The sequence below is a fragment of the Eumetopias jubatus genome, unplaced genomic scaffold (assembly GCF_037043125.1).
Source record: "Eumetopias jubatus isolate StellerSeaLion01/CBP00866 unplaced genomic scaffold, mEumJub1_p1.0 scaffold_12, whole genome shotgun sequence".
NCBI classification, from domain to species: domain Eukaryota; kingdom Metazoa; phylum Chordata; class Mammalia; order Carnivora; family Otariidae; genus Eumetopias; species Eumetopias jubatus.
Window position 1 is genome coordinate 8,999,315 of NW_028274818.1, and position 27,293 is coordinate 9,026,607.

Consider the following 27,293-nt stretch of genomic DNA (forward strand, 5'->3'; position numbering starts at 1 on the left):
CTGCACTGAACCTATAGATGACTTTCAGTAATACTGACATTATTTTAACAATATTAATTCTTCCAATCCATGAACATGAGATATCTTTCCACTTATTCATGTCTTCAATTTTTTTTAAAGATTTTATTTATTGAATGGAGGGAGGGAGAGAGAGAGCACGCGTGTGCACAAGGTAAAGAGAAGCAGACTCCTGGCTGAACGGGGAGCCCTACATGAGGCTCAATCCCAGGACCACGACCTGAGCTGAAGGCAGACGCTTAACCGACTGAGCCACCCAAGCACCCCTCTTCTTCATCAGTGTCTTATCATTTTCAAAGTAGAGATCTTTCACCTTAGTTAAACGATTCCTAAGTATCTTATTGTTTTTAATGCTGTTGTAAAGGGGATCAATTTATTTCTTTTTCAGAAATGTTGTTTAGTGTATAGAAACGCTATGAATTTTTGTGTGTTAATTTTGTATCCTGCAACTTTACTGAATTCATTAAGTCTAACAGTTTTTGGTTGAGTCCTTAAGATTTTCTCTATATAAAATCATGCCTTCTGCAAATAGAGACAATTTTACTTCTTCCTTTTCAATTGATACGTTTTATTTCTTTTACTTGCCTGATTCCTCTAGCTAGGACTTCTAGCACTCTGTTGAGTAGGAATGGTGAGGGTGAACCCTTATCATCTTCCTGGTCCTAGAAGAAAACCCTCAACCTTTCACCACTAAGTATGATGCTAGCTGTGGGCTTGTCCTATATGGCCTTTATCATGTTGAGGTATGTTTTTTTTAATGTTTTTTAATTTTTAATTTATTTATTTGAGACAGAGAGCACAAGCAGGGAGGAGGGTCAGAGGCAGAGGGAGAAGCAGACTCCCCACTGAGCAGGGAGCCTGATGTGGGGCTTGATTCCAGGACCCCAGGATCATGACCCGAGGTAAAGGCAGCCACTTAACTGACTGAGCCACTCAGGCTCCCCGAGATATGTTTTTATTCTTGATTTGTTAAGAGTTTTTAACATGAATGGATGTTCAATTTTACTGAATGCTTTTTAAGCATCTACTAAGATGATCATATCATTTTTTTCATTATATTAATTTGGTGTATCACATTGATTGATTTGTGTATGCTTAACCATCCTTTCATCCCACGGATAAATCCCATGTGATCATGGTGAATGATCCTTTTAATGTGCTACTGAATTTGGTTTGCTAGAATGTTATTGAGAATTTTTGCATCTACCTTCATCAGAGATACTGACCTGTGGCTTTCTTTATGTAGTTCCTTTTCTGGTTTTTGGTATATGGATAATGCTGGCCTTGTAAAATGAGTTTGGGAGTGTTCCCTTCTCTTCAATTTTTGGGAAGAATTTGAGAAGGATTGATGTTAATTCCTTAAATATTTGGCAAAATTCACCAATGAAGCCATTCGGTCCTGAGTTTTTCTTTATTGGGAGATTTTTATTACTGATTCAATCTCCTTACTAGTTATTTGTCTAGTCAGATTTTCTATTTCTTCCTGATTCAGTCTTGGTAAGTTATACATTTCTAAGAATTTTTCCATTTCTTCTAGGTTGTCTGGTATATTGGCATAGAATTGTTCATAGTAGTCTCATAATCCTTTGAATTTCTGTGCTATCTCCTTTTTCATTGATAATTTTGTTGATTTGGATTCCTTCCCTTTTTTTCCTCGTTAGTCTAGCTAAGGGTTTGTCAATTTTGTTTATCTTTTCCAAGAACTAACTGCTAGTTTGGTTATCTTTCCTACTATTTTTTGGTTCTCTATTTATCTTTGCTTTAATCTTTATTATTTCCTTCTTCTGAAAGCTTTGGGCTCAGTTTGTTCTCCTTTTCCTAGTTCCTCAAGGCATAGAGACAGGTTGTTTATTCGGGATATTTCTTGCTTCTTAATGGAGAGGCTTGTTGCTATGGACTTCTCTCTTGGAGCTGCTTTTGCTGCACCCCGTAAGTTCTGATGTATTTCCATTTTCATTTGTCTCGGAAAAATTATTTCTCCTTTAATTTCTTCTTTGAGTCATTGGATCTGGATGTCCGTTTCTCAGGTTTGGAAAATTTTCAGCCATTACTGCTTTAAATATACTTTCTGTCCTTTTCTCTTCTCCTTCTGGAATTCCCATCATGCATTGTTTTTTTCATTGTGTTCTATAATTCCCATAGGGTTTACTTTTTTCATTCTTTCTTTTTTTCTCGTTTTGCTTCTCTGACTGGGTAATTTCCAATATCCTATCCTCCAGATCACTAATTCCTTCTTCTGCAAGGTGAGTCTGCTTTTGAAACTCTCTACTGAATTCTTCAGTTCAGTTATTGTGTTTTTCAACTCTAGAATTACTGTTTGGGTTTTTTGATGGTTGCTATTTCCTTGTCAAACTTCTGGTTCTGTTCATGCATTGTTTTCCTAATTTCATTAGTTGTTTGTGTTTTCTTGTAGTTCACTAAACTTTCTTAAGAGGTTTATTGTGAATTCTTAGTCTGACAATTCATAGATCTCAATTTCCTTAGGGTGTTTGGAGCGTTATTATTTTCATTTGGTAGTGTCATATTTATCTGATTTGTGTATGTGTGTGTGTGTGTGTGTGTGTGTGTGTGTGAGATCCATGATTCTTTACATCAGCATCTCGTGCATTTGAGTAATGAGGCTCCTCTTCAAGACTTTACAAGTTTGCTTCGGCAGAGACAGCTCCTCACCGGTTAGCTCAGTTTAGGTTTCTGTGTGTGTCTGATGGTAATGTCTTTAGGTAAGTGGGGCCTGCTGCTATGGTCTATTTTGAGGTGAGGCAACTGTTTGAGCTCCAAAGATGAGGATGGGGGGGTGCCACCAGCTGAGAACAGCTGGATAGGACTGCTGGCTTGTCTCCCTATGCACACGTGGCTCTAGGTTGGACTCTGCAGTTGCACGAATTCTCTGGTCAGGCTTACTAGAGTGTTGGGACTGGGTACTATATACTACAAATGGGACCATGAATTAGCTTCCTTGCTCTGGCAGGGCAGTAGGCAGCTCACTGTTCAGGGGCTCAAATCAGTTCTAAGTGTGCTCTGAATTCCCTGGTCAGGTGAGGCCACTGGTTTTGCTCTGAAGATGAGGGAAGCCACAGACAATGCTCTCTGTTCAAATGCCATATCATGCTGTTGGATGATCTGTGCAGCTTCCTGTGTGCTCTGGTTAGGTTCCCTGGTTGGACTAGCCGAAGGCTGTACTCAGCCATGAGTGGGACTATGAATTAGGTCCCCTGCCTGGGTACAGCAAGAAAAGCAGCTAAAGCAGCTCTTCTAAGTTGTCCTAACTCCAGCCAGTCCACACCCCAAGTTCCCTGGCTGAAGAGGGCCGCCAGCTTTGCCCTGCAAACTATCTGCTCTGTCTGCCTTTCTCTTGGCTTGAATGCCACTGGGCTACAGAGCTTCCAAGAGTTGTCTCCAGCTCTCTGGTCAGATGGGGCCAGAAAATATTCTCCACAGTACACAGAGCTATATCTCAGCCCCCTTGCATGGGTGGTAAGGGGAAGGACCACTCCATGATACTCTCAATTTTCCAAACAGGCTCTCTGGTTGCGAGGGGCCAGGAGATACCCTCAGCCTTGGCTATGAATTAATCCCTCTGCCTATGCATAGCCCCCATGCCCAGCACTGGCTCTGTTCTGCAGGTGAGCAGCTCTATCTGCCCACCTCTTGTCATGAGCACCACTATGCTTCATAGCTCCCAGGAATCGTCACCTGCCTTTCTGATCAGATGGGGCTGTGATTTAGCACCTTGTCGAGGTGTGGGCAAACTAGGCTCTAAGGAAAAAAAACTACTCATTTAAGGATCCAAATCAGGCAGATATATACCCCACCAAGTTCTCTGGTCAGAGTGTGCCTCCAACTTGATTCTGCAGATGAGCAAAACTGCTGGTTGGGATTATTACTTGGGCACAGTAGGTATGAACCTGGTCTGCCAAGATCCATGTGCTGGTTGTTTCAAGCCCTGCTCCCTTCTCTGTCATGGTCAGATTCCCATGATGTGAGATCAGAGGAGGAGGTTGGTTCTCCCTTTCTGGGTTGTCTTTTCCCACTTGAGGAACCAGTGGCTCAGGGTAGACCTCTCTTCATGGTGCTTTGTTGTTCTGTGGCAAAAGCAATGTGATCAACACACAGCCTATTCCCTTAGCCTTCTAAAGCAATCTTTATTGCTTGGTCTCTGAGATGCTGCGGGGGGGGGTGGGGTGGCGGGGGGGTTCAGTCTCACCCGTGTTCTAGAATTCACTCAGCGGTGTGTTGTTCCTGAATAGATGTTAGTTGTTCTTGTGAGAGGGAGTAAAGTCAGGAATGACCTATGTTACCATCTTGCTGACGTCACTCTCTCCATAATGCATTCTTACTTTCAGTGAACAGAGGCCTTGATACCTTTTCAATTCATCTACCTCTTCAGAGTGATTCCTGCTAGTTCTGATAATTAGGGGAGAATGGAATTCTATTTAAAAAATAATAGTGTGATTGGATGAAAAGGTGGGGATGAGTATACAGTGGCCTAAGATTGACATGAACAGGGAAAGCCACAGGCATACAACAACTTCATGCGCCCTACACCCAGCACAGGGGCCAGTTCTCCCTCCTCTGTCAAGTGTGCTGGCTACTAAGCACCAGAGCCATGGATACCTAAGCTGGTAAGAGAATAGTGAGCCCCTGAAAGGACTCTGCAGCATGAATCACCTCTCCTTTACCCTCACATCAGGTTGCTCTCTCCACCTCTGTTCATTATCATCTCTTCCAGGATTGAGGCAAAGTGCTAAGCAGCCCTTCTGCCTGCAAACCCCAGATGACCCAACTAGCATCTCTCACAAAACACAAATGTTATCAAGTGTGTCCATTCAGCTTAATGTCTTAGACCAAGCCTGAAATGAGCCCTCCCTTGCAGTCAGCTGTCTCATCTCCACTGACACCTGTGAGAATTGGAGGCTATCAAGCAGCCTGACAGTGGGAAATGTCTTGCCATTATAGGTACAGTTGAGCTTTGGGGGAAATGCAGGTAGCTGATGTGCTAGCTCAGTGGCTACAGCTTAACCTTGCTATCAGGTTCTAAGTTAATAGAGCATTTCTTTACATCATGTGTGTCATTCTAAATAATGGATGTGCACCTGAGAAACTGTGCCTGAATAAAACTTTTGTAAAGCTGAATTTTCTTCTCCCACTGAGAAGTTCTTAGACTTAACAGCTGCTTTATCTTCAAGGATAAATAAATATTCTTCAATATACAGAGACATCCTAATACTTCCATCATTCATATTATTTACAGGTATTTACAAAGAAGTCAGAAGAAAGGGAAAACCAAAGTATTTCCTCGACCTCCCTCTGCCTTGGATGGTGTCTCTGGCAGCTGTTACATCTCTTTCATGGCTCCAAGTCACACTTGAAAATCCCACTGCAGCTCCAGTTTCCACCAGATGTTCACAGAAGTTATATCACCTGTCACTCTACAGCTTCTCTCTGCTGCAAATTTGTAGACTGTCTCACCAGCCTCATCTGTCTGCATCTCAACAATCTCCTGGTTGTATAACCAATGCTATGGATTAAACTCTGCTTTAAATGTTGACAGTTGTTTCTACCCTCCTGGTTGGCCCCTGGCTGACACAGTTCCCAGAATGACAAGGGATTTTATGGTTTGGGCAACTGTCTCTTCATTTGCCAGGTAAGCCTCTCATGACATTCCATACCACTAGCCATACTGAAACCAAAGTTAGCTCAAATCGCCTTCTCACATTGTTGTTTTTCTTGGACTAATTTTGAATGCTTATGCCAGAATAGCAGTTAGGTAATGAGACATGGCAATTATTACTCCCGGATTTAGACTTTGGGTACAAGATTTGTTGGAAGTCAGTACTAAAGTGCTCTGAGCAGTCAGCACCATGGCCAGATCCAAAAGGCCACAGACAAAACTGGAAGCCAGAAAAGACTTTAATGGAAATCTATTCCAGGGACAGGAGAGAGAAATTGGACAGCTTATCTTTTTTGCTTGTAGCGCCTCTCTTCAATTTGTCTCCAAATATCTGTACTTCTTTGTCATATACAGACAAAACAACTAAGAAGACAGGTGTTGCCACGTGCTGCAAGCCTCTGGGAACTGTTAAAATTGAAATGATCCCTACAGCCTGTCCTGGAAATTAGTTACCACCATCCATCAAATACAAGATGCTTTTAATTACAAGACATGTCCTTATTTTGTGGGCCACCAAGAAAGAAAAAAGATGACCAATTAAACTTTGATACCTTACTTTCTCACTACATCTCAATTTTATGAGTCACATCCCAGTTTTGGATATGTTAAAATGCAACCAATAAAAGTGCCTTAGAATATTAAATATAGCATTGGCTCTGTTTTGGGCACCTAACTCTTCTTGAACCAGATAAACTGTTTAAGGGTCCAGTCGTTCTAGAAAACCCCAAGGCTTAGGACCTCAGGGAAAGCATCCATCAATAAAAGTTATAGGTAGCCCTCTGGTCATTTCCATTATTAGTCCCAAATAACTCTTTGACCATGTCAGTGGATGCAAGAGAGCCTGATACTAAACACACCTTCTGTAGTAACTATAACATGGATGATACCTCAATTTCCTCAACTATGATGTGACGGAGTTGTGATAAATGATGTCTTAAATTCCCTTCAACTTGATCTTCTAAATGAAAGGGGGAAATACAAGCAAATATGCTGTCTGGTTATGATCACTAAATTGACCAATCGTTCTCAATAAGGAATTTTTCTGTCCCCAGGGTCATCTGCAAATTCATGAAGGCTCTTTGTCTGGTTGGTACGATGCCTGATGACCTGACTGGCATGTAGCAGATGGAGGCCATAGATGCAAACTAGCAAACTGTCTCACCCAAAATGCCAGTAAGGCTCACACTAAAGTATCTTGACTAAATACCTCCTGAGAAGGTATTTACGATGGTTAAACAGACACCTCTGAGCTTATGCTCTGTTTCCATAATGATTTTTTTTCTAATTTTATTATGACGGCTTAATGTCAATAACATAGAAGGCAGATAGCCAGACTCTCCCTTGCCTAAAGAACTCCCCCCAAGCCCCAGCATTTGCTATCTAGATGACTATCTGAATCTTAGCATTCTCCCATGAACTTCTCAAGTTTCACTTCTTCTGGTGCTGGGACCAGTCCCACATATAAGGCAATAACTCCCTGCACAGGCTGAGATAAGAGGAACCAATTGGCTTCCTATTGTCCTGTTACATTAATCACAAATCCACACACAGAGTTATGACTTACCTTCCAGGTGCCTCTTGCTGGAACATGCTAAAAGAAAGGACAGCATCAAAGAAATTAACCTGGTGAGCATTGAGATCAATGACTTCACATTACAGGGGAGGAAACGGAGTTCCAGAGAGGTGAAGGAGCTCATCCTAGATCATACACCTAGTATTAGCAGCTCCCAATCCAGGTTGCCAGTCTGTTGGCTCAGAGTCCAGTGCCACAGGGAGTATCTGTCATAGGTGGTGAAAAGACAAAATCCTCGACGGTGCCGATCAGACAGGTGAATAATACATCAGTTATAAAACTTCACTGACTCGCTGCCCAGAGAATGAGCTGTTCTTTTTCCCCCTACTGAATACTTCAGTATCTCCCATGAATTAAGAATATTCTTGCATAACCATAGTAAAATTGTCAACATTAAAAAGTGACATTAATACATTACAAATCTGAATCTAGATTTTGCTAATTGTCCCTATGATATCCTTCTTCTGGTTCAAGATCCAATCCAGGAACTGACACTACAATTAGTTGTTAGGACTCCTTAATCTCCAATCTGGGACAGTTCCTCAACCTTTAATTTTCATGGCCCTTCATGTTTGAAAAATACAGGCCAGTTATTTTGTACAACATCTTGCCTGAGGTTTCCTCATTATTAGTTTTAAGTTATGTGTTTTTGGTTGGAACCACAGGAGTGATGTTGTGGAAAGAGGCAACTCTTGTTAATCTCATACACTCAATCTATAGGGTTAAACACTACCCTTTAAAGTCTGTTAATAAAACATTTTTCTAAAGTGAATTATTCCATCTTTCAGGCTTACTAAGTAGAGTTTGTAGACACAGTATTTATTTGTTTTTTGGTATGGGTCTTCCTCTTTTAGTAAGCCCTAAAGGCTACTGTTTCAAACATAAGCAGTTGCTTTATACAAGTGCATGTGTAGAAAGTATGGGAGTTTGGGTTGAGCAGGGAATAACTCTGGAAAACTTTCTCAAGGATGTTGTAGGAAATAAATCTTTAATATCAGCTTCTTGGCTGATTACTTCCTTCTTTATACTAAAGGAGGACTTTCAAATGACCTACTCTGCTTCACTGAGAGTTATGGTTAGTTGGGTTCCATGAACCTACATTTGATGCAAAATTAGGGTTGTTATTAGATTTGAATAATCCTTCTTCCCATACTTAAACTAATACAATAGGCATTTTTAACTGTTCTGAACATTATAAATTCTAAAGCTTATAATTTGAGAATTCTAGCCTTCAGGATACTCTGATAGAAGTTTCTCCCACTACTGGAAATTTGCCTACACAGACCACCCAATGCACAGAGGGCACCACGGGGACTGAGACCAGAAGGTCATCTGCATTTGATGAACACTCTCAAGAGAGATCTCTCAGACAAGGAGAAAGAGAAACTTCCTTCTGCTGTCCTCCTCTGATCCTTGGGCACATCCAAGGTCAAAGCAGATGAACAGGATGGGGGAAGGTTCTGTAAAAAGCCTGCCTCCCTGAATCACGGTGGAGGGAGAGCTGAGGATATGCTCCTGTGCTAGAGAAGCAAAGGGTCTCAGGTGAGGGTATGGAGAGGTCCACGGGAGCCTTGACATTCTGGCAAGATGTGCTGCCTTGCCCTGAGACCTCCACGTTGGGAGTTACTGTGTCCGGGCTCAAAGACCCAGCGTTCAGCCGGAGGCGGGGGGGGGCATTTCTATCCCTTTTTTCAACCTGGGAAGAGCACCAGAGAATGCCAGTGCATGGTTCTACCAGCCCCCTGATGGGAAAACCAGGTCTCCATGAGTCCCATGGAGTATGTTATACTCCATATAACGTGGAGTAGGCTTACAGCATCCCACAGAACCACGAGACACCAGCAAAGGAAGGAGCGGTGAAGGGTGAATACTCCTTTGTACGTTTTTCAGGGGAGGAGGCGTCTGGTGCGACTGCCTCACCTCCTCCTGAGGAAACACTACTTCTGCTAAGATGAGGAGTTTCCTAGGAGCAGCCTGTTGTTTCTGAAGAAAAGAAACACAGTTCAAATAAACTGAATGCCCCAACATATAATTCTAGATGAATTCTTGGGGAAAATGCTAGAACCAATGTCACATTCCCTTTGGCGTGTTCCACATTGCAGAGATTGTGTCTGGTGTCCTTTGTCCCTCCTTCAAGAACCTGAATTCCCTCTCGTCACACCCCAGCTGTTAGATGAGGTAAGGCCAGCTGTGGTTCCTTGTGTCCCTGTCAAGCAGCTTCTCATCCGTATGAAAAGTGTACTGTGGTGAGTCAGGGAGATGTCCTTGGAGTGTCACAACGTCTTAGGTTTCATCACTCTCCTTTGCCATTGTATGAACAGGCTGTCAAAAGGACCAGCAGAAGTCCCTAGTGCTTGCATAGTGATGACAAGTTCTCTTTATTGAGCACTTACTTTGTAATAAACACTTTACATTAGCCTATTGCAAGCGTCACAACTGGCCATTTTGCAAGTGAGGGAAGGGAAGTCAAAGTGCTTACCTAAGATCACCTGCTACCAGGAAGAAGAACTAGAAATTAAATCCAGTGTCCATCACCCCCAAAGCCTTTATTTTAAAACACTGTCTTAGCTGAATCCCTGACTATTCCTGTCCTCACCCATTTCTCTCTTCTCTAAAATCATGCAGGGGCGCCTGGGCGGCTCAGTCGTTAAGTGTCTGCCTTCTGCTCAGGTCCTGACCCCAGCGTCGTGGGATCGAGCCCCCAACCTCAGGCTCCTGCTAAGCGGGGAGTCTGCTTCTCCCTCTGCCCGTCACCCCACTCGTGCTCTCTCTCGCTCTCCCTCAAATAAATAAAATCTTCAAAATAAAACCATTTAAACACTTAAAACGTACATCAAATCGCTGTCTAATTATTCAGACAATAATGTATTCCCCACTGACAGATTCAAAAGTGTGTTAAAGTCCATCCGACTACAGAGGTGGTATCTTTTGTATGATTATGCTCCCCGGGTGAGCAGTCTGAGGCTGGTCACAGAGGATGGGCTCTGTACTGCCTGAATGAATGACATCAGAGGTGATGGTAAGAAAGAGGGACTTGCAGAATGTGTGTGTGTGTGTGTGTGTGTGTGTGTGTGTGTGTGTGTGTGTGTGAGATTTATCCCACAGAATCAGGGTTAAAAGGAATTTCATGAACTGTTTGGTCCAAGATATATATCTGATGCCCATGTCCTTTCATATCCACCCATTCATAGTGTGGTTAGGGATGCAGCAGGAAATGTGGACAGACAGAAGACTGTATTAGTCAGAATCTGAGGTGGATGGGACAAGGAAAAAGCCCCACCCTGTCATAGGATTATTCTAGAAGGAAAAAAAGGAAGTTGGGAATCACTACGTAACACTTCAGGGCTTAGTTATGGTCTGGGATCACATGTTCCCTCATGGAATCAGAGCAATCGACAGCTGTCTCAGGATGAGATCTAGATTCATTTCTGCAGACCATGGTCACTAAGAAGGACAGATGCCCACTGCTCATGCTAAGGCGACAGTCATTATGACTGGTATCTGATAAGCTCTATGGGCTGCTCTAGTTCAGTACTTCTCAAACTTTCTGGGCAACAGACTCAGATTTCTGCCTCCTACCCCCAGAGTGGCTGATTAAATAGGTCTGAGTAGGGCCTGAGCGTTTTCATTTCTAGGGGCACCTGGGTGGTTCGGTTGGTTGAGCGTCTGACTCTTGGTTTCTGCTCAGGTCATGATCTCAGGCTTCTGAGATCGGGCTCCATGCTCAGCGGGGAGTCTGCTTGTCCCTCACCCTCTGCTTCTCTCCCCATGCACGCGCACGCTCTCTCTCTCTCAAATAAGTAAAATCTTTTAAAAAAATAATTCCCATTTCTAACACATTTCCAGGAGACACTGACGCTGCCAATCTTGGAACACTCTTTTGAGAACTGCTGCCCTACTGAATGTCTGTTGTTGCTCTTGTTTCATTTATTTCCCAAGGCCATAAAAATTCTGACAACTGTATCAGGGAAGACACTGGTGAAAAACTACCTAGGATTAAACCTTCATTTTTTCTGTGATTCTCAAAAACCCATGCCCAACCTCCCTCTTGAACCCCAGACAGATGGGTTCAACTGCCCACCAGACGTCCACGCTGTCCACAAAAAACCTCAAACTCAACATACCCCACCTGAATCCATTATCTAGATTTTTCTTCTCTGAATTTGTATCTCTGCTTCTGCTATCGCCATTCATACAGGTTAGAAACCCCAAAGTCATCCTTGACTTCTACTTTTCTTCCTACATGTAACATCATTTAATTCTAGAATTTAAGCTCTCCAGGGGCACACGCTCGGCCTGTTTTGTTCACCACCATATCCCCAGCACTCAGAACAACATCTGTGATGATGTAGGGAACCACCAGGTGTCGAATGAATAAATGAAGGAATGAATTCTCTGAAACCCCTCCCTAATCTGTGCCTGAGTTCAAACCTTCATGTCCCATGGGAATACTGCAGTAGCCTCCTGCCCAGCTCCGCACTTCTGCAATGTTACCCCAACTCCACTCCACCGTCCATACTTCCCTGTTGAAAGCACAAACTGAGAAGTTTCACAACTAAGTGTATTTTACAAACTTCTGATCAGACTCACTTTAACCATCAAAATATATCCAAGTAAGAAACACAAAACCTTCCACGTTTTGGCATCAATCTTGCCATTCATACCAGTACCAGGATCTCTGTCCCCCAGAAGAACCCTACATTCCAGCCCCTCCTCCCATGGCGGGATACAACTCTACTCCTGCAAATGGGTGCACACGAAGCTACACCATTCTTTCTAACAACTTTCTCATCTACTTTTCATCATCTGAAAATGACCTATTCCACCAAGACCCAAGTGCAATGCCACATTCATTGTGAAGTACTTTCCAAAGAGTGCCCTGATCCCTCTGCCCCAATATATAGACCCATACCCCAAGGGGGTACTACTGATCCCATTTCTGTGATCCGAGCACTTTGTGTCTCTACTGAAATATACATGCAGATGATATTTTACTGTAATCATTTTGTTACAGGAGTTTCTTCTCCATGGAAGAACCTGAGTGTGTGTAAACCCAGAGGTCCTTTCCCTTCCTCACTAACATGTAACCCAGCGTCTGCCAGGCCCTCAAATATTTGTTGAACTTGCCTCAATTTAATTTAGTTAGCATCAATCAGACAGTGAGGAATAAACCAACAGCCACGGCCTTAGTGAGACTAATTCTCTGGGGTCTTCACCAGCAAGGCCAAACCAAAAACTAAAGTAATTACTTGGGCAGATAATTCATGAAAGAAGGAAAAGCATTTGCATTTGAATGATCTAGCAAGGATTTTCTGCTTGTTGATGTTTCTGGAATTTTTCAGATAATGCCTTCAATTCTTTGATTCTTTCAGGGTGTGGAGAGTAGGCCAGAAAGTTAATCTGTCAATCACTCTCCCATCTGAAACCAGGCAACTTCCAACCGGTTCTGCCGAAACAGAAAAATTCAATGGAAACCAAGTTTTAGAATGCCATCAGGTAGAGCTTGAAGGGCCTGCGAAGTTCGGATTCAGCACTCTGAAGAGCTCCTGAGGACCCAGGAGCCGTGCAGGTGCTCTCCTGCGATTTAAATAACCTCACCTCTGGCTACCATTTATTTATGCCCTACAATTCGCACAGTTGGGGCCAGAGAGACCGGCGGCCTGGCGGGAGAAGGCAGGGATCCCCGTAGCACAGCATGCACGAGTCCCCCTAGCCGAGCCCAAATCCGAGCCAGAAGGAAAAGCCCGGTTCGCCCCGCGGTGCGTCTGTCAGTGCGTGTGCAGAGGTGGAGGCGTGGGGGCAAGAAGGTAATCTCAGTACCCCCCAAATCAACAACATGACCCTCCCTTTTAAAATCCACCCTAGCGAGCGTGCATGCGCGCGCGCGCGCGCACACACACACACACACACACACACACACACACACACACACGCACAAGCACACAAATCCCCAGCACCTGCTTCGGAAGCCCTCTCTCCGAGGCTGGCCCGGAGGCGCGGCTCCACCAGAAGCGACGGGCGGATTTACCGTGGCATTACTTTTAATTAAGTCCGCGGCGCGGGCGGGGGGCGCGGGGGGGGTGCCTAATCCCGGGCCCGCCTGACGTCACCTGGGAACGGACGGCGAGGGCGGCGGGGACAGCGACGACCTCGCCGCGACCCGGGCGCGCCTCCGCCCGCGCGGGGCTTTGCTCCGCGGGAATTAAGGGAAGGAGCAATGTTAGTACACTTTTAATTGGAAACCGAGTTCTTCTTTCAGGGCGGCTTGTTTACTCAGGACCGGGCATTAGAACTCAGGGGAGGCTCTAATTGAAGCGACGGCTTTGGAGATTATGGGGAACATATGGCCCCACCGCCGGGCTCTTTATCTGCATTTTCTCATCAAACTGCCGGCGGGCCGGGGTGCTTCTGCGCCCGCCCTCGTCCGGCTCCAAAGCCTTTGAAGAGAGGGAGGGCGGCGCGGCGACTGCGCCTGGCACCCAGTGCCCGCTGCGGGCTCCAGCCGAGCGCCAGAGGGGACATGTGCGCCCCAGAGAAAAGCGATCGGACGGCTGACCGCCTCGGTGGGGTGTCGTTCAGACCCTTGTGGGCCAAGGGCAGGGGGGAGTTGCTAGGGTAACGGGCGATTCCCACTCGCTGCCTCGGTGGGCACGGAAGGGAAATGGGAGGGCACTCGGCGGCCTTGGGACAGAATTACATTTCTCCCTATCTACCTTTCATCAACCAACCAACCATCTTTCTATACACCCTTGCAGGCTCCAGTACCAACCACCAGCCGTTGGTTTCTCCACCCGCCCCCCACCAGATTGTCTCTGTATCTAGAGCTGCCGGTTAACTGAATACGAGACATAGTTAAGTTTGAATTTCTGATAAGCAATAACTTTATATTGCATGAGACATCCTTTAAAACACAGTTTATCAAAAATTCAGATTTAACTAGATTCCTGTTTGCTACATCTCCCAGCCCTGCTTACTCTGAGGAAACAGCTGCCTTTTGTTTTAATTCCAGAAGCTCCCTGGATCAGCCCCAAAGCTCTGCCATTGGGTGAAAACACTGATTGAGGTGCCCCGACTCTGTCCCCCTGACCTTCACCTTCTGCTGGGCCAGTGGTTCTCAACCTCAGCTGTACATGAGACTCACCTAGGGAGATTTAAAAAAACAAACTAACCAGAAGCCCAGGAGCACCCCGGCCCACTTAAAGACCCATGCCATAGAAGCCCTATACATAAGAAGAATAAGTCTTATAGGGCGACTACTTTGAAGAGTCACTCTCATTTGAGCACATTAATTTTGCTTACCTATTTGATTACTGGCTGTCCCTCTCCACTAGGATATAAGCTGCACCCGTAGCAGTCCTGTTACATAGTCCATGCCCAAAATATCTACTCATTAGTCAGATATCATATACTTCTATGTGTTCCCCCACGCCCCAAACCCAATCCTTGCCTGATGCAGGTGCTCAGCAAATTCCCACTCATTGAAGAGATGCTGAGTTGGTTCAAGCCACTACCTTGCCACCCTCACAGATGCCTAAGAAATTCCTGGACACTTACCTTGAATACCAGCTTGGTCCACTGATCCCACCCAGTACATGCATGCACATGCATCTCAAATCCCTACTCAGAATCACCAAGAAAAAGGAAGCATGCCGCTGGGTCCCTGCATGCAAACATGGATTTGGACCAGTAAGAATCCAAGTGGTTCTTATATTGCCTGGTCTTCCACATACTTTTACAGCACCAAGTACCAACGTGCTCAGAGGAAGCTATAGGCTGGTTTGCAACCAAACCTTAGTAGACTCGGGTTTCTCCTAGGTCACTGATGCCATGGTACAGAGAAATACTGGAGGTGATTCCTCCTTTTGCTCAGTATATGGTCTAAAGCATCTTCAGATTCATCGTGAAACCTCTGGGTTGGAAGTCTAAAAGTTGATGGGCTTGGCTGGCATGTCAGTGCAAGAAAACCAGCATCTTCCCTGCACTTACTCCCCCAACCTTTTCCAGAAACGGGAGTCTCTGGTCATTTAGCTCAGGTAATGACAAGTCAGTCATGGTTTGGGTCTCCATGGCCAGAGATTTCACCCCTAACATTCACTAGTCATCCTGCAAAGTCCTGCCATTGTATTCAAAAAGGATCCAATATAAAGATGGATAGATAGAGGGGCACTTGGGTGGCTCAGTCAGTCAGGCATCTGACTCTTGGTTCTTGCTCAGGTCATGATCTCAGGGTCCTGAGATCAAGCCCGTGTCAGGCTCTGTGCTCAACATGGAGTCTGTTTGTCCCTCTCCTTCTGCTCATCCCCCCACATTCTCTCTCTCATAAATAAAATATTTTTAAAATGATGGAGATACAGGCACAATGTCAACACTGCTACTTGAAAAACATATCTGAGTGCATTTCTCCTGAAAGTGGGGTCATAACAGATGGTAGGACATTGCAGATCAGCGAAGCCTATTAGAAGTTTTGATACTGACTGATTTACTCCACCGTCGTACTCTTATTCACTTAATTAATGAGGGCTGTGGGTTGCACAGCTGACACCTCTCATCTGGACAAAAATGTCAATTGGTTTTTCCTACAACCATCAGATCACCACAGGAGAAGTTTGATGAATCATTATAAAACAGAACAAAACAAAACAAAACCAGTAAGTTTTTTGTGTGCACTTTTCAAGTACTTCCATATTTAGACACCATGTTGTCTTTGGATCCTTCAAAACCTCCTACTTCCTTATAGGAGTTGCCCAAGAGAAGTATAGCGACAGTGATTAATTAATTATTGAGGAGGATCTGGAGTTCAAACAGAAGGTGAACTTTTGACTGATTTGAAAAGGAGTGTAAACTTAGTTCAATTCACCTTGTTTTCGTTGCTTTAATTATATGTGAGAAGGTTCTTCGGTTGGGGTCTCTCAGGTAGTAAGTCCTTACCGAGGACCTGGAGCACTGCCATAGGCAGCCAGGGAGAGCTGTCAATGAAACATGAGAACAAAATGTGAGGTCTATTTTAATAGACCTCACATCTTTATCGATTGGACAGCACAGCATAATGCTTAATGATGCAGGCTCTGGAGCTGGACTGCCCTAGTTTCAATTCTGGCTCTTTCAGTTATTAGCTATAGGACCTTAAACAAATTACTGATTTTTCCATGGTCCCCTTCCCTCATCTGTAGAATGGGAATAATCATAACATCGGCTTCCACATCAGCCTGACATACGTTTAAGTTAGTTAATTTGTTTAGAGTGCCTAAGGCAATGCTTTTTGCAAAGTAAGGGCTCAATAATTGTTAACATCATCATCACGTGAACATCACAAGATCAGCTGTCCATTTGACCAGTTTTGTTCTTCTAGGGATTGTGCAAGAGAAATGAATGCACACAGCACACTATGACAGATTAAATATGCTCTGAAGCAATTGCACTAATTTTAAATGATGATTTCTACTAAAATGATTAAGTGTGAGCATAAACCTAAAATTAAATCACAGTTGATGGAAAAGAGATAATGCATTGCCTGAGTTTGTACATTGCCTGTAACTTTTCAAGCACGAAAGATACTCAACTCACAATTATAGCAGAGGCTGAGTATCAAGTGTCCTGACTTGGTAATTGGTAGAATTAAGTTCTTATTCTGGCTTATCCCTGACTCAAGTATCCTGTGTCCTTATTTCTCCATCTATAATATGAAGACAAAACAAATACACGGGAAGACAAAAGTTCAGAACAGAAAAGAAGCATTGAGCCCCAGACTGAAAGCAACAAATAATTCTGTAGTCAATTTCACGGCTGTGATACTAACAAGAGACAAAACTTCATTTTGAAAACAAGGTAAAGAACGCAGGCAATTATAACTTTCTCTTCCCTGCTATCCAGAGATGCCAGATTAATAAATCAGAAAATGTCCACAAAGATCTTTGTGTTAGTCATGATATAAATGTGTGTGCTTTTCATGTCCCCTTGATAATGTTAACCACAATGAAAGCGGGTAATAGTTATTGCGTGTTTACTCTGTGCAGGGCTCTGTGCCAAGTCTTTGGGGCCAGATGATCTCTTCTGTGTCTTTGGTCTTATTCTCAGCACCTGACAGAATGGGTATATACAGAAGATTAAAACATAGTTATTGGCTTGAAATTTGAAGAATCCATACCAATTCCAAAACCTGGGGATAGGTTTGCAAGTAAATTGCCCTTAGAAATGGTATTTTTCGAACTTCAGGTCACGATCCGTTGGTGGGTTATGACACTAATAGAGATAAGACTACAATTAAAAAATAAGTAGCATAGGGTGCCTGGGAGGCTCAGTAGGTTAAGTGACTGCCTTTCGCTCAGGTCATGATCCTGGAGTCCCGGGATCGAGTCCCACATCGGGCTCCCTGCTCAGCGGGGAATATGCTTCTTCCTCTGACCCTCCCCTCTCTCATGCTCTCTCTCTCTCATTCTCTCTCTCTCAAATAAATAAAATCTTAAAAAATAAAAGATTTAAAAAAATAAAAAATATCTTTCCTTTAAGAAAAATCCTTTTCTTAAAGGAAAGAATGACAAAACTAATTTCCAGGCTGTCCCTTTTCCCAGCTCTCAGCCTCCTTATATCACTTTATACCAGGGCCCCACTATTCCCCTGGCATCAGGAGGTTGGCTTTGAGATATTTCTCTGAATTGCGCGGTTCAGTATTCTCGAACTCCTCTGCCCTTCTTTTTCAGCAACTGAAACACAGCATTTAGCCCAGAGCCTGGGACCATGTAGGCATCTATAAGAAATATCTGTTGAATTAAAGGTTGATAAGCTGGCTGCCCAGAAAGATATAAACAGATTACAGTGGGTAACAGAGTGATCCTAACAGGCCTATTCAGGAACACAGTGCATTCACTAACAGGTAACTGTCAGGTTCAATGTCCTTCCTGGACTCGAAGACCAGTGTTGCAGAAGAGAAGCATAATCCACTCCAAAAGCAATTCATTTGAAGATGGGAGATATACCACCACCCTCAGACCAAGAGGCACAGATAGATCCACAGCCAGGATAACCACATCCCAGGAAATGTTATGTTCAGGAATAAGAAGATACTTGGACACTCAAAAGAGCTCAAATCAGAATCCTTCTAAACCTCAGTTCCCCAGTTGATAAAAGAATGGTAGCTCAGTACAACACATGCTTCCCATTCTTGCTTGAAATTCCTATTAAGTCCCAGAAGTGACCGTAAGACTGTTTCCTCCTGGCCTTCTGCATGGACTTTCCAGGATGCAGCACTAGCTACAATGTTCAGAGACTGGGGAGCACCTCTGAGGCATGCAGGCCCCATGGGGTGACTCAGTCCATCTGTAGTTCATACATCCTAGCCACCCAAAATCACAGGCCCTCTCCCTGTACTACCCTCAGATGGCCCCAGGTCAGCCATCCAGAAGCATCTGAAACAGAAGAGCAAAGACAGAAGATGAGATGTTTGTGAAATGATGGATCTTTGGCAAAATAAGCATATGAGCTGTGAGCTGCCCAGCCCTCGCACTGGAAGATAAGATCAATGTCTGCCATTTACTGGACATGGACCAAGTTTCAGGCTGTTGATCACCTCTCACTGGTTCAGAAAGAGAGTCCTGGGAAAGCAAAGTAACTTTCCCAAGGTCACACTGCTGGGAGTGTAGGGCAAGACTCAAATGCAGACCTAACTTTAGACCCCACACACTCTGCATCACCGTTTGGAAAATGATACTTCCTCATACCTCCTGCTGACTTTTTCTTTCAAATTCTGCATTCTAAAATTCATAACTATGAACTGACAAGGATAATTCTATAGAACAGTCAGGCATTTTCCAAAACTTAGGAGGTAACCACTACCTCTCTGCTCTAATTTATTGGAGAACAAGAGTTCCAAGATAGGTTGAAAGAAATACTTCTGTAATGGTTTTTTTTTAAATCAGTTCCAAGGCTGTGGAAGGAAATTAAAACAAATGCCTAAACCTGACACAGAAAAGAAGGAAAAAGAGATATATTGCAAAATTTGAGTGACAAGAGAGGCATCTGGATCTCCCAAAGCATCAACAGCCCATATCCTAAGGAAAATTAAGAAGGAAGAATCCCCAAACTCCAGTATGTGTCAGGAATCTTCATTCCAGCTCCAGTAAGAAGCCGCCATACTGGAGATCTGTGCTTCTCTGCTAAGGCCTTCAGAGGCTAATATGAACCGGACAAAGTTAATTTATTCACACAGTAAGGAAACATGTACTGAGCATCTGTTGCATACCAGACACTGTGCAAAGGCCAGGCGAGTGTAGACCACAAGGCAAGAAAGGGCAGAAGCCTCCCCAAGCAGTCCGGACGACTGGATAAACAGAGGCCATGGAATTGCTGTATTTATCTTAAACATAAAACCTACTTTGCAGAAAGGCATCCTCATGATAGGGCCTTCATGGCCCAGGGCTTCCTCTGGGAAAATCCCTCCACAAAAGCAGAGCACCAGAGAGAGCCCTGCCTTACCCTGCTGATGGTTTCAACTCTCAGAAGCTAAAGGGAGGAATGTAGGGCCATCTACTCTTGGACTTTGGTTCTGACCAAGGAAGAGTGGGTAAACCGAGAGGAATCAAGGGTTTGAAACTTGGAAGAAAATAATGGCCAAGGAATCAATGCTGGGCATAATCTAAAATGCATGCTGGTCTTCAAGAAAGAAAACCTTAAAATGGTAAACAAACACACCCCAGAATGAACAAGCCAAAAACACAGTCTGAGTCCCTGATCCCAAAAATGAAGAAAAAGGAAAGGCAATTTAATGTAAAAATAACAAAAAACTAAACACAACTTGGTATCCTGGATTGAATCCTGGGATGGATAAAGACACTGGTGGAAAATCTTGTGAAATCAAACCATAGCTTTAGCTTATATAGTCTAGTGAACAGTACTGGACTGATGTTAATTTCTTAGTTCACGTGATGCACTTATCAAAACGTTCACGTCAGTGTGAAATGCTAACATTAGGGGAAGCCAGATGAAGGCTATATGGCAATTTGTCTTACTTTGCAATCATTCAGTAAATCTAAAATTTTATTTCAAAATAAAGTTTTTAAAAACTGTTGCACAAGACACTCTCAGATGACCTCTGAGGTCGAAATGTGAAGGGGGTAAATAACTAAGACATGCAACATGAACCAGCCAGGAGAATATGATTGCCTACGATCAGCCCCCAAGCCTCCGCCCCCACCCCAGTCAAAAAAGCCAATGAAATCATGGGCCATGTCAATAGAACATGACGTCCATGACAAGTAGAAGTGATAACACTGTGCTAGTTCAGACCACATGTCGAAGATTTCATGCCCTTCTGGACGGTACCTTCTAGAGAGGCTGCTGTACGTTTACAGATAGAGCAGTCCCCTTGACAGGACAGTTGGAAGAATGGGGCAGAATGAGACAGGACAACAGAGGACTCAGGAAGTACGAGGCTCTCCATCTGCAATGCAAAGGGCTGCCACATGTCAGAGAGATTGGCTGATTTTGTGAGTTCTGGAAAGTAGAACCAAGACCAAGGTTGAGGCTGTACATGGACACAGACACTGGGGCTCTGTCTAACAATTCTGACAATCCACACTCAGAACGTGAGACCAAGCATTCCCCATGGCTGGAGACACACTGACGGAGGCCGCATGAGCATTTGGTGGGATGTGAACTGAAGAACCTCTCGTGTGCCTTCCAATCACAAGCCCGTGTGATTCTCTGGCCGAGAAGGAGAGCACAGGCATGAATGTCACTAGGTCTCTCCTGGAGGCCCGGGCATTCACATTGCCCATTAAAGCCCAAAGAAAATTGTCAGACCCCAGCTACAAATATCATTCTTCTTGAGAGGTTGCTTCCAGGCCACTGGCAAAGCAGGGATCGGGATAAAAGCTTTTCTAGCCACACCAGAAAAGAGATACAGCAGCTAAAGATCTCCAAATTTGGTGTCCCTTAGAGCTGCAAATGTGCCCCATGCTTTTCCGTAAGTCGGAATAGTCAGCATCATAGCACCATAGATTCTAGAATCCTCCATTTAAGCAGCCCTAGAGGTCACTGGTCTTGTCTTCCACCCACTGTGATTAAGATGTTAAGAGACAAGCCTTTCCACTTCTCATAAAGGGTCTAGTCTGCACCCTTGTTGGACACCAAAACCAGTCATTTCGTCCACATGACATGGGTCTGCACCCTTGGGTATGACTCTCCTATTTCCCTTAGACTTATTTTCACAGAACTAAATATACAGAGTTTCTTTAGCTATTTACTGTTCGATAAGGTAATCACTCTCCTCTGGACCCTCTCTCTAATTTGTCAGTGATGTCCTCAAATGCATTACTTAAAATGAGACCACATATCTTAAATGTGCACTAATCAATACAAAATTGGAGCTACAATTACAAGTTAGGGACATTATAGTTCTGTTAATACAGGATTCCTTGTGGCTCCCACTGACGAAACCCCATGTGGAATTCCACCCAAACAGGCCCTGTTCCACATCATCACTACTGAATTTTGGAAGCCAATGGTTCAATTTCATCTTGCTGACTTTGTGCTATTCTGTGAGCTTGTCAAAATCCTTTTGAACATGGAGAGTCTTAGCTGCCCCACCAGGAGCGTTCCCTGCCAGCTTTGTGTCATCCGCAAATTGAAGAAACCTGCCTTCTGTGTCTTCATCCAAGTCACTGATAAAAACCTTCAAGATGACAGCCCATTCAATCATTCACTCACCAAATATTTATCAAGTACCTGTGATATGTAGAGCACTCAAGACAGATATAAGGGGAGAAATTGTGTTTGTACTGAGACACATCCTAAAATTGTTTGCTTTCTGTAAGCCCCCCGATACGAGGTGGGCTTCTTTCCTTGAAGATTGAGTTCTGCTCATTAGGTACTTATTGATCACTTACTCTTCCCCTTGGCATCAGGCTAAGCTTTGCTGAGGGAACAAAGGAATGAAAACCTACAACCCTGTTTCTCTATCCTCTTGTTAGTGAGGTAGAATTTGGCACACGCAACATTTTCTGATGTAAGACGGGCAATATTTATATAATTGACAAAATGATAAAATTGACAAAAAAAATACCATTTGGTTCTGGCTGAGATTTTAATATCATTTTGCTTAAAGCTGCTAAACAAGGATAGATTTTTCAAGTCGAAAGGGACAACGGACATCCTGTAGAACCATTCTCCTCTCCCGCCACACCAGTATTAGTTCCAACAAGTGGGGGACCTCCCTCTTTGAGTAGCCTGATTCTTTGTTAGCTCTAATAATTAGGATGACATTCTAACACTCCCAATGTTGAGTCAGAACTGCTAGCCTTTACCTTCCTATCTATAATGTAAATACTCAAAGATTTTGTTAGATAACTGAGTGAATTCTAAGTCTGCTCTCTGAAGTTAGAAATAGGTCCGATCCAACCCTGGGAAGGCAACCATTACGCCCTCATGTCGTCTTTACTTTTCTAGCCTAAACATCTATACTTCCTTCATCTGACATGATTTTGAGCTCTCCTCACCCCTGCATCATGCTTGTCATTCCCATTTTGACTCTATCCCCGGCATAAAGTAAGCACTCAAGGTATGTCGGCCAAACAAATGTGCATAAATGAACCAGAAAGCTCTACTGTGTCTACAGCAGCCTCCAAAGAAAATGCTCAGAATGGAACCTGTTGCTGAAAACGGGGTCAGAAAAGTGGGCCCCTAGCAGTTCCCATACTCTGAACATTTTATTTCTATTAACACTGTTCAGATACAGCTTTTTTTTTTTTTTTTTTTGGTCGTTGCGCAGGGGGTGGGATGCGGGGGACGGTACATTCATGCCTCACCCTAATTCTGTAGTCAATTAAATCTGTGAGTCCTTAACACAGGGACCGACTGGGTAAGTTCATAGTCAAGCCCCACACAATTGTGCCAAGAAGGGCTAGACCACAGCACATCTGCCCGTGTGAGGAAGAATGGCGTGTCCCTTTTCAGAGTCCCACTAGCATCCTGATCACCATAGCACCTAAGCCCTTTGGAGATTTTGCAATATTCCGGGAAGGAGGCCTCAGTGGGTGGGCACCGCAAGACAGCCATGCTGAGCGCTGAGCTGACCTTCTTATACCGAGCGGAGGCCGTGAAGTTTGGTTAGAAGGGGCCCGATTACCCCAGCAGGAGATTCCCAATGTGTCAGTAGCAGCGTTCCGGAAAAGGAGAAACTGCCTCCAAATTAAGACAAATCCAGGAAAACTGAAGACAGGCAGAGTTGGGATTGCCCTGGTGTCCACTTACTTAAGGCTGCAAGCAGAGTCAGGCAAGAAGAACCAACGGGGAGGTAAAGGAAGCAAAACAGCCTCGTATGAGGATCCACCACCAGCAGGCAGGTGTTCAGCGCCTGCAGTGTAATGCGCTTCAGGCTGTGGTATGCATTCTCTCTTTTATTCCCCCTCAATAAAACCGTGAGGGAGGCCTGACTATCACGACTTTACAGCTGTGGAAACTGAGTCTTAGGGAGGTTCCAAAAGTTGCCCACAGTCACATGGCTGTAAGGGCAGCCAGGGGGAGCCCCCCCCACCCACACCTGTCCCCAAAGCCCCTGGACTCGAGCATCTTGCTGCAGTGCTTTTGTTTCAAGAGTTTACTCACTCCTGTACGAGTTTATCAAGCACCCTGAGTGTTCCAGGCCTGTGCTAAGCCCTGGGGACACAGCAGCGAAAGAGACACATGCCGTCCCTCGTGGGGCTTAGCACTTGGCAAGAACAACAAAGAGCCAGACAAGCAACCGCAATAAAGTGGGATGGGTGGCCCAGGAGGGGGAGTTAAGGGTCAACTCAGTGACGCCAGGGATGAAGAGTCTTCCCTGGGGAAAGAGCCCCGAGACAGAAGCTGAAAGAATATGCTGGCAAGACCCCAAAGGGCAGGAGAGGGACAGAGGGGGGATGAAAGTGTAAGGCACAGAGCTGAGTGGGAGACACTGATGCACTGGAGTCCCGCAAGGCCAAGGGAAGAGTCGGGGGGGGGGGGGCGTCTAAGAGGTCCCCGAACGGCTGAAGAGGTGGCAGCAGGAGGTTATAGGCATGTTCAGGGGGCTGGAATTACACTGAGATCGGCAAGAATTAGGAAGGCCACAGGGCTCTCACTAATTTAGAGAAGGGAGGGGCAGAGCCAGACGAATGCTACCCAGTGGAGACAGACACATGCTTAACCTGGACACTTAATTCAATTTCCCTGGCCTTCTGAAATGCACTCTATGCAATTGCTGGAGCTCTGCCATCTCCCCCGCCCCCCGCCCCCCCCCCCCCCCCCCGCTCTAAGGCAGGAAGGGTGGGGGTTGGGTGGGTGGTACATTCTAGTTCCTTTCTCTCCGTGACCCGCCCAGCCTCAGGTAGCTTCCAGCTTTCCCACTTGACAGATGGGGAAACAGACCGAATTACTGGTTCCAGTGCATCATTCCCTTTAACAGTATCACATATCTATACCCTAGCAGGGCCTTGTAGGGCGTGCAGTATACCTCCCCTCCCCTGGGCTTTGGGTTTGAGCCTTTAATTTGCTTTAGCCAGTGGACCGTTAGCCCACACAATATGAGCAGAGGCTTGAAATGCACTTGTAAGGTTAAGCGTGCCTTCTTGCACCTTTGTCCCTGGCAAGAGAAGATCATGCCCTGCAGCTGCCACTTCTCAAGCCTGGATCCTGGAGAGAACCATGCAGAGCAGACCCGAGCCCAGTCTGCAGCCCAGAGCTCACCTCGGCAGATTCCAGGTGACTTGCAGACCCTCAGCCTGACACAGAGTCACTCCTGTTAACCTGTGACTAGGCGTTCACAGTCGTGAACCACAGAATTTGGAGGTAACGTATTATATGGCATCATCACGACAATTCCTGACCAACGAGAGATCATTCCAACCTTATAAAGATACTGCCTGGAATGCACACACCTGCTTTGCCATGGACCTAGGCTGCCCCAGTGGCTGGGCCTCTGGGGAGAAAGCAAGGCAGACGGTGAGCTCACCCCACCGTCCCACCCCTCCCACGCACCCCCCCCGCCCTCCCCCCGCGTGGCACTCACCTGAGTCTGACGCTGCTGGGCTCACCAGGCTGAGTAGCTCCCGCTCCTTCTCATAGTCCCCTTTGCAGAGCAACTGTCCCTCCTTCAGGACAAACTCATCGCCCTTCTGGAGCTGCCGCTCACAGACACAGCAGCAGAAGCAGCTCAGGTGATATACACTCTTCTGGGCCCGCATGACGAACTCATTGGGTGCAATGGCCTCGAAGCAGCCCCCACATTTGACTGCAAACAGCCTGGCAGCAGGGGAAGAAAGAAAAGCAAGGTCTTTGAGAAAGGTCGAATTGGGCCCAGCGGGCCTCTGGCCAACGGCAAAAGAGAGTTCAAGAACTGGGGTGAAGTTGGTTGGAATGGAATACACTGGAAATCCGGGTGATGTATTCTCTGACGGGGTGGAACCAAAGGATGCAGGTGAGTTCCTCACCAAGGCTCAAGAAAAGCAGGGGCAGAGGTGCTGGCTGCAGTCTGAGCCCAGAATGTGACTGGTGTGGGTCTAGGACACAGTGTTCCCAAAGGGAGGTCTACGCACTGGGGCCCAATGGCTGCCCAGAATTCCTGGGGAAGCTTATAGTTTAAACCAAATAACAGGAACACAAATATGTCCAGGCCCCCTCCTACCAGTTAGAAAAGGGGAGCCCCAGCCCCTAGCAAGCTTGCCAGGGCATTCTGATGTGTAATCTGGTTTTTGAGAGAGGAACTGCATCACAGCTTCCCGTGGTGGCATTCGATGGATTCAGTCTCTCTCTTGGGACTTCTCATTTCATTTCAGTTATTTCCAGCAAACCACGTCAAGGTGTCCCTCTATGCCCAGCCAAAGCAGTGGGTACAAATGATGCCAAGGTGAATGAAAGAAAATCCCTATCAGAAATGAGCTCAGGCTAATGACGCATCCAAATAATGGCTTCAGAGCATGGAGGGGGGGGCACAAGGAACAATCAGGTGCACAGAGGGTGATTCACATTTTATCATGAGGTCGGTAAATCTCCGTCAAAGGAAAGACAGGAAGGCGGGCAGGCTGATGGCGTAACGGGGTAGGAGGAGAGGATCTCAAGCAGAGGGAACAGCCGGTGTGAAGGCCCAGGGCTCAGAGTGTGCTACGTGCTCCAGCGGGTTGGAGGCAGGCTGCCCAAGCAGGGGAACAGGGGAGGCCAGTCGTGACCGCTCAACACACTCAGGCTGGACATCGTCTGGCAAGCAATGGGGAGTCGCTGAACGATGTTTAACGTGATAAGAGCCCCGTTTAGGAAAAGGAACTCTTTGTAAGCATGAAGGGTAGAATGGAAATGGAGTCAGAGAGACGAGGGAGGGAAAGCCGCCGAGTAGTGACAATGGTCGGCAGAGAGGAGGGGACAGAACCCACAATTTGGAGACAGGGAAGCGTGGGGGGTTGGCTCCCAGGCTCCTGGTGGTCAGAGCTGGTGGCTAATGACGATGTCGCCGCCCCCGCACTTCTTTCTGATTTCCTGCCTCTGGGCCTATTAACGCCATCCCACCCTCCTGTGAAGCCCATCCTTGTCTGTTGAATCTAGCCAATCCCAACCACCCTTCAGGATATAGCAGGTCCCACCTCCGAGAATCCTGCCTTGGCCTGCCCTGCCCAAGTCTGAAGAAACTGCCCCTCCTCTGAATACCTCTACACGATCTGTCTGTGCTGCTCATTCAGTAGCTTCCCGGAGGTGTTTCAAGATGCCAAACACCAGGTGCCCGGGTGGCTCAGTGGGTTAAGCATCCAGCTCTGGCTTTCGGCTCGGTCATGATCTCAGGGCCAGGAGATCGAGCCTGCCATCGGGCTCCACACTCAGCGCAGAGTCTGCTTGAGATTCTTTCCCCCTCCCTCTGCCCCTCTGCCTCCCCCTGCTCAGGCTCGCTCGCCCTCTCAAATAAATAAATAAAATATTTTTAAAAATAAATAAAAAATTTTTTAAAAAGCCTTAGGGTGACCGCTTCCTACGGCTGACTTGACACATCTTAATCTTGCCTTATTGTCTAACTTTCCCCATGCTTGTAACTACTCCCAC

At 45.4% G+C, this 27,293-nt stretch overlaps 1 protein-coding gene across 1 annotated transcript in view; it reads right to left on the bottom strand.

Annotated features, from left to right (window-relative positions):
• The window catches only part of LMX1A (LIM homeobox transcription factor 1 alpha), a 151,974-nt gene that overhangs the window by 22,784 nt on the left and 101,897 nt on the right, over window positions 1-27,293 (bottom strand). The window contains exon 3 of the mRNA XM_028104751.1: window positions 25,279-25,511. Within this exon, the coding sequence (XP_027960552.1) occupies window positions 25,279-25,511 (233 nt within the window). The remainder of the gene's footprint in view (window positions 1-25,278; window positions 25,512-27,293) is intronic.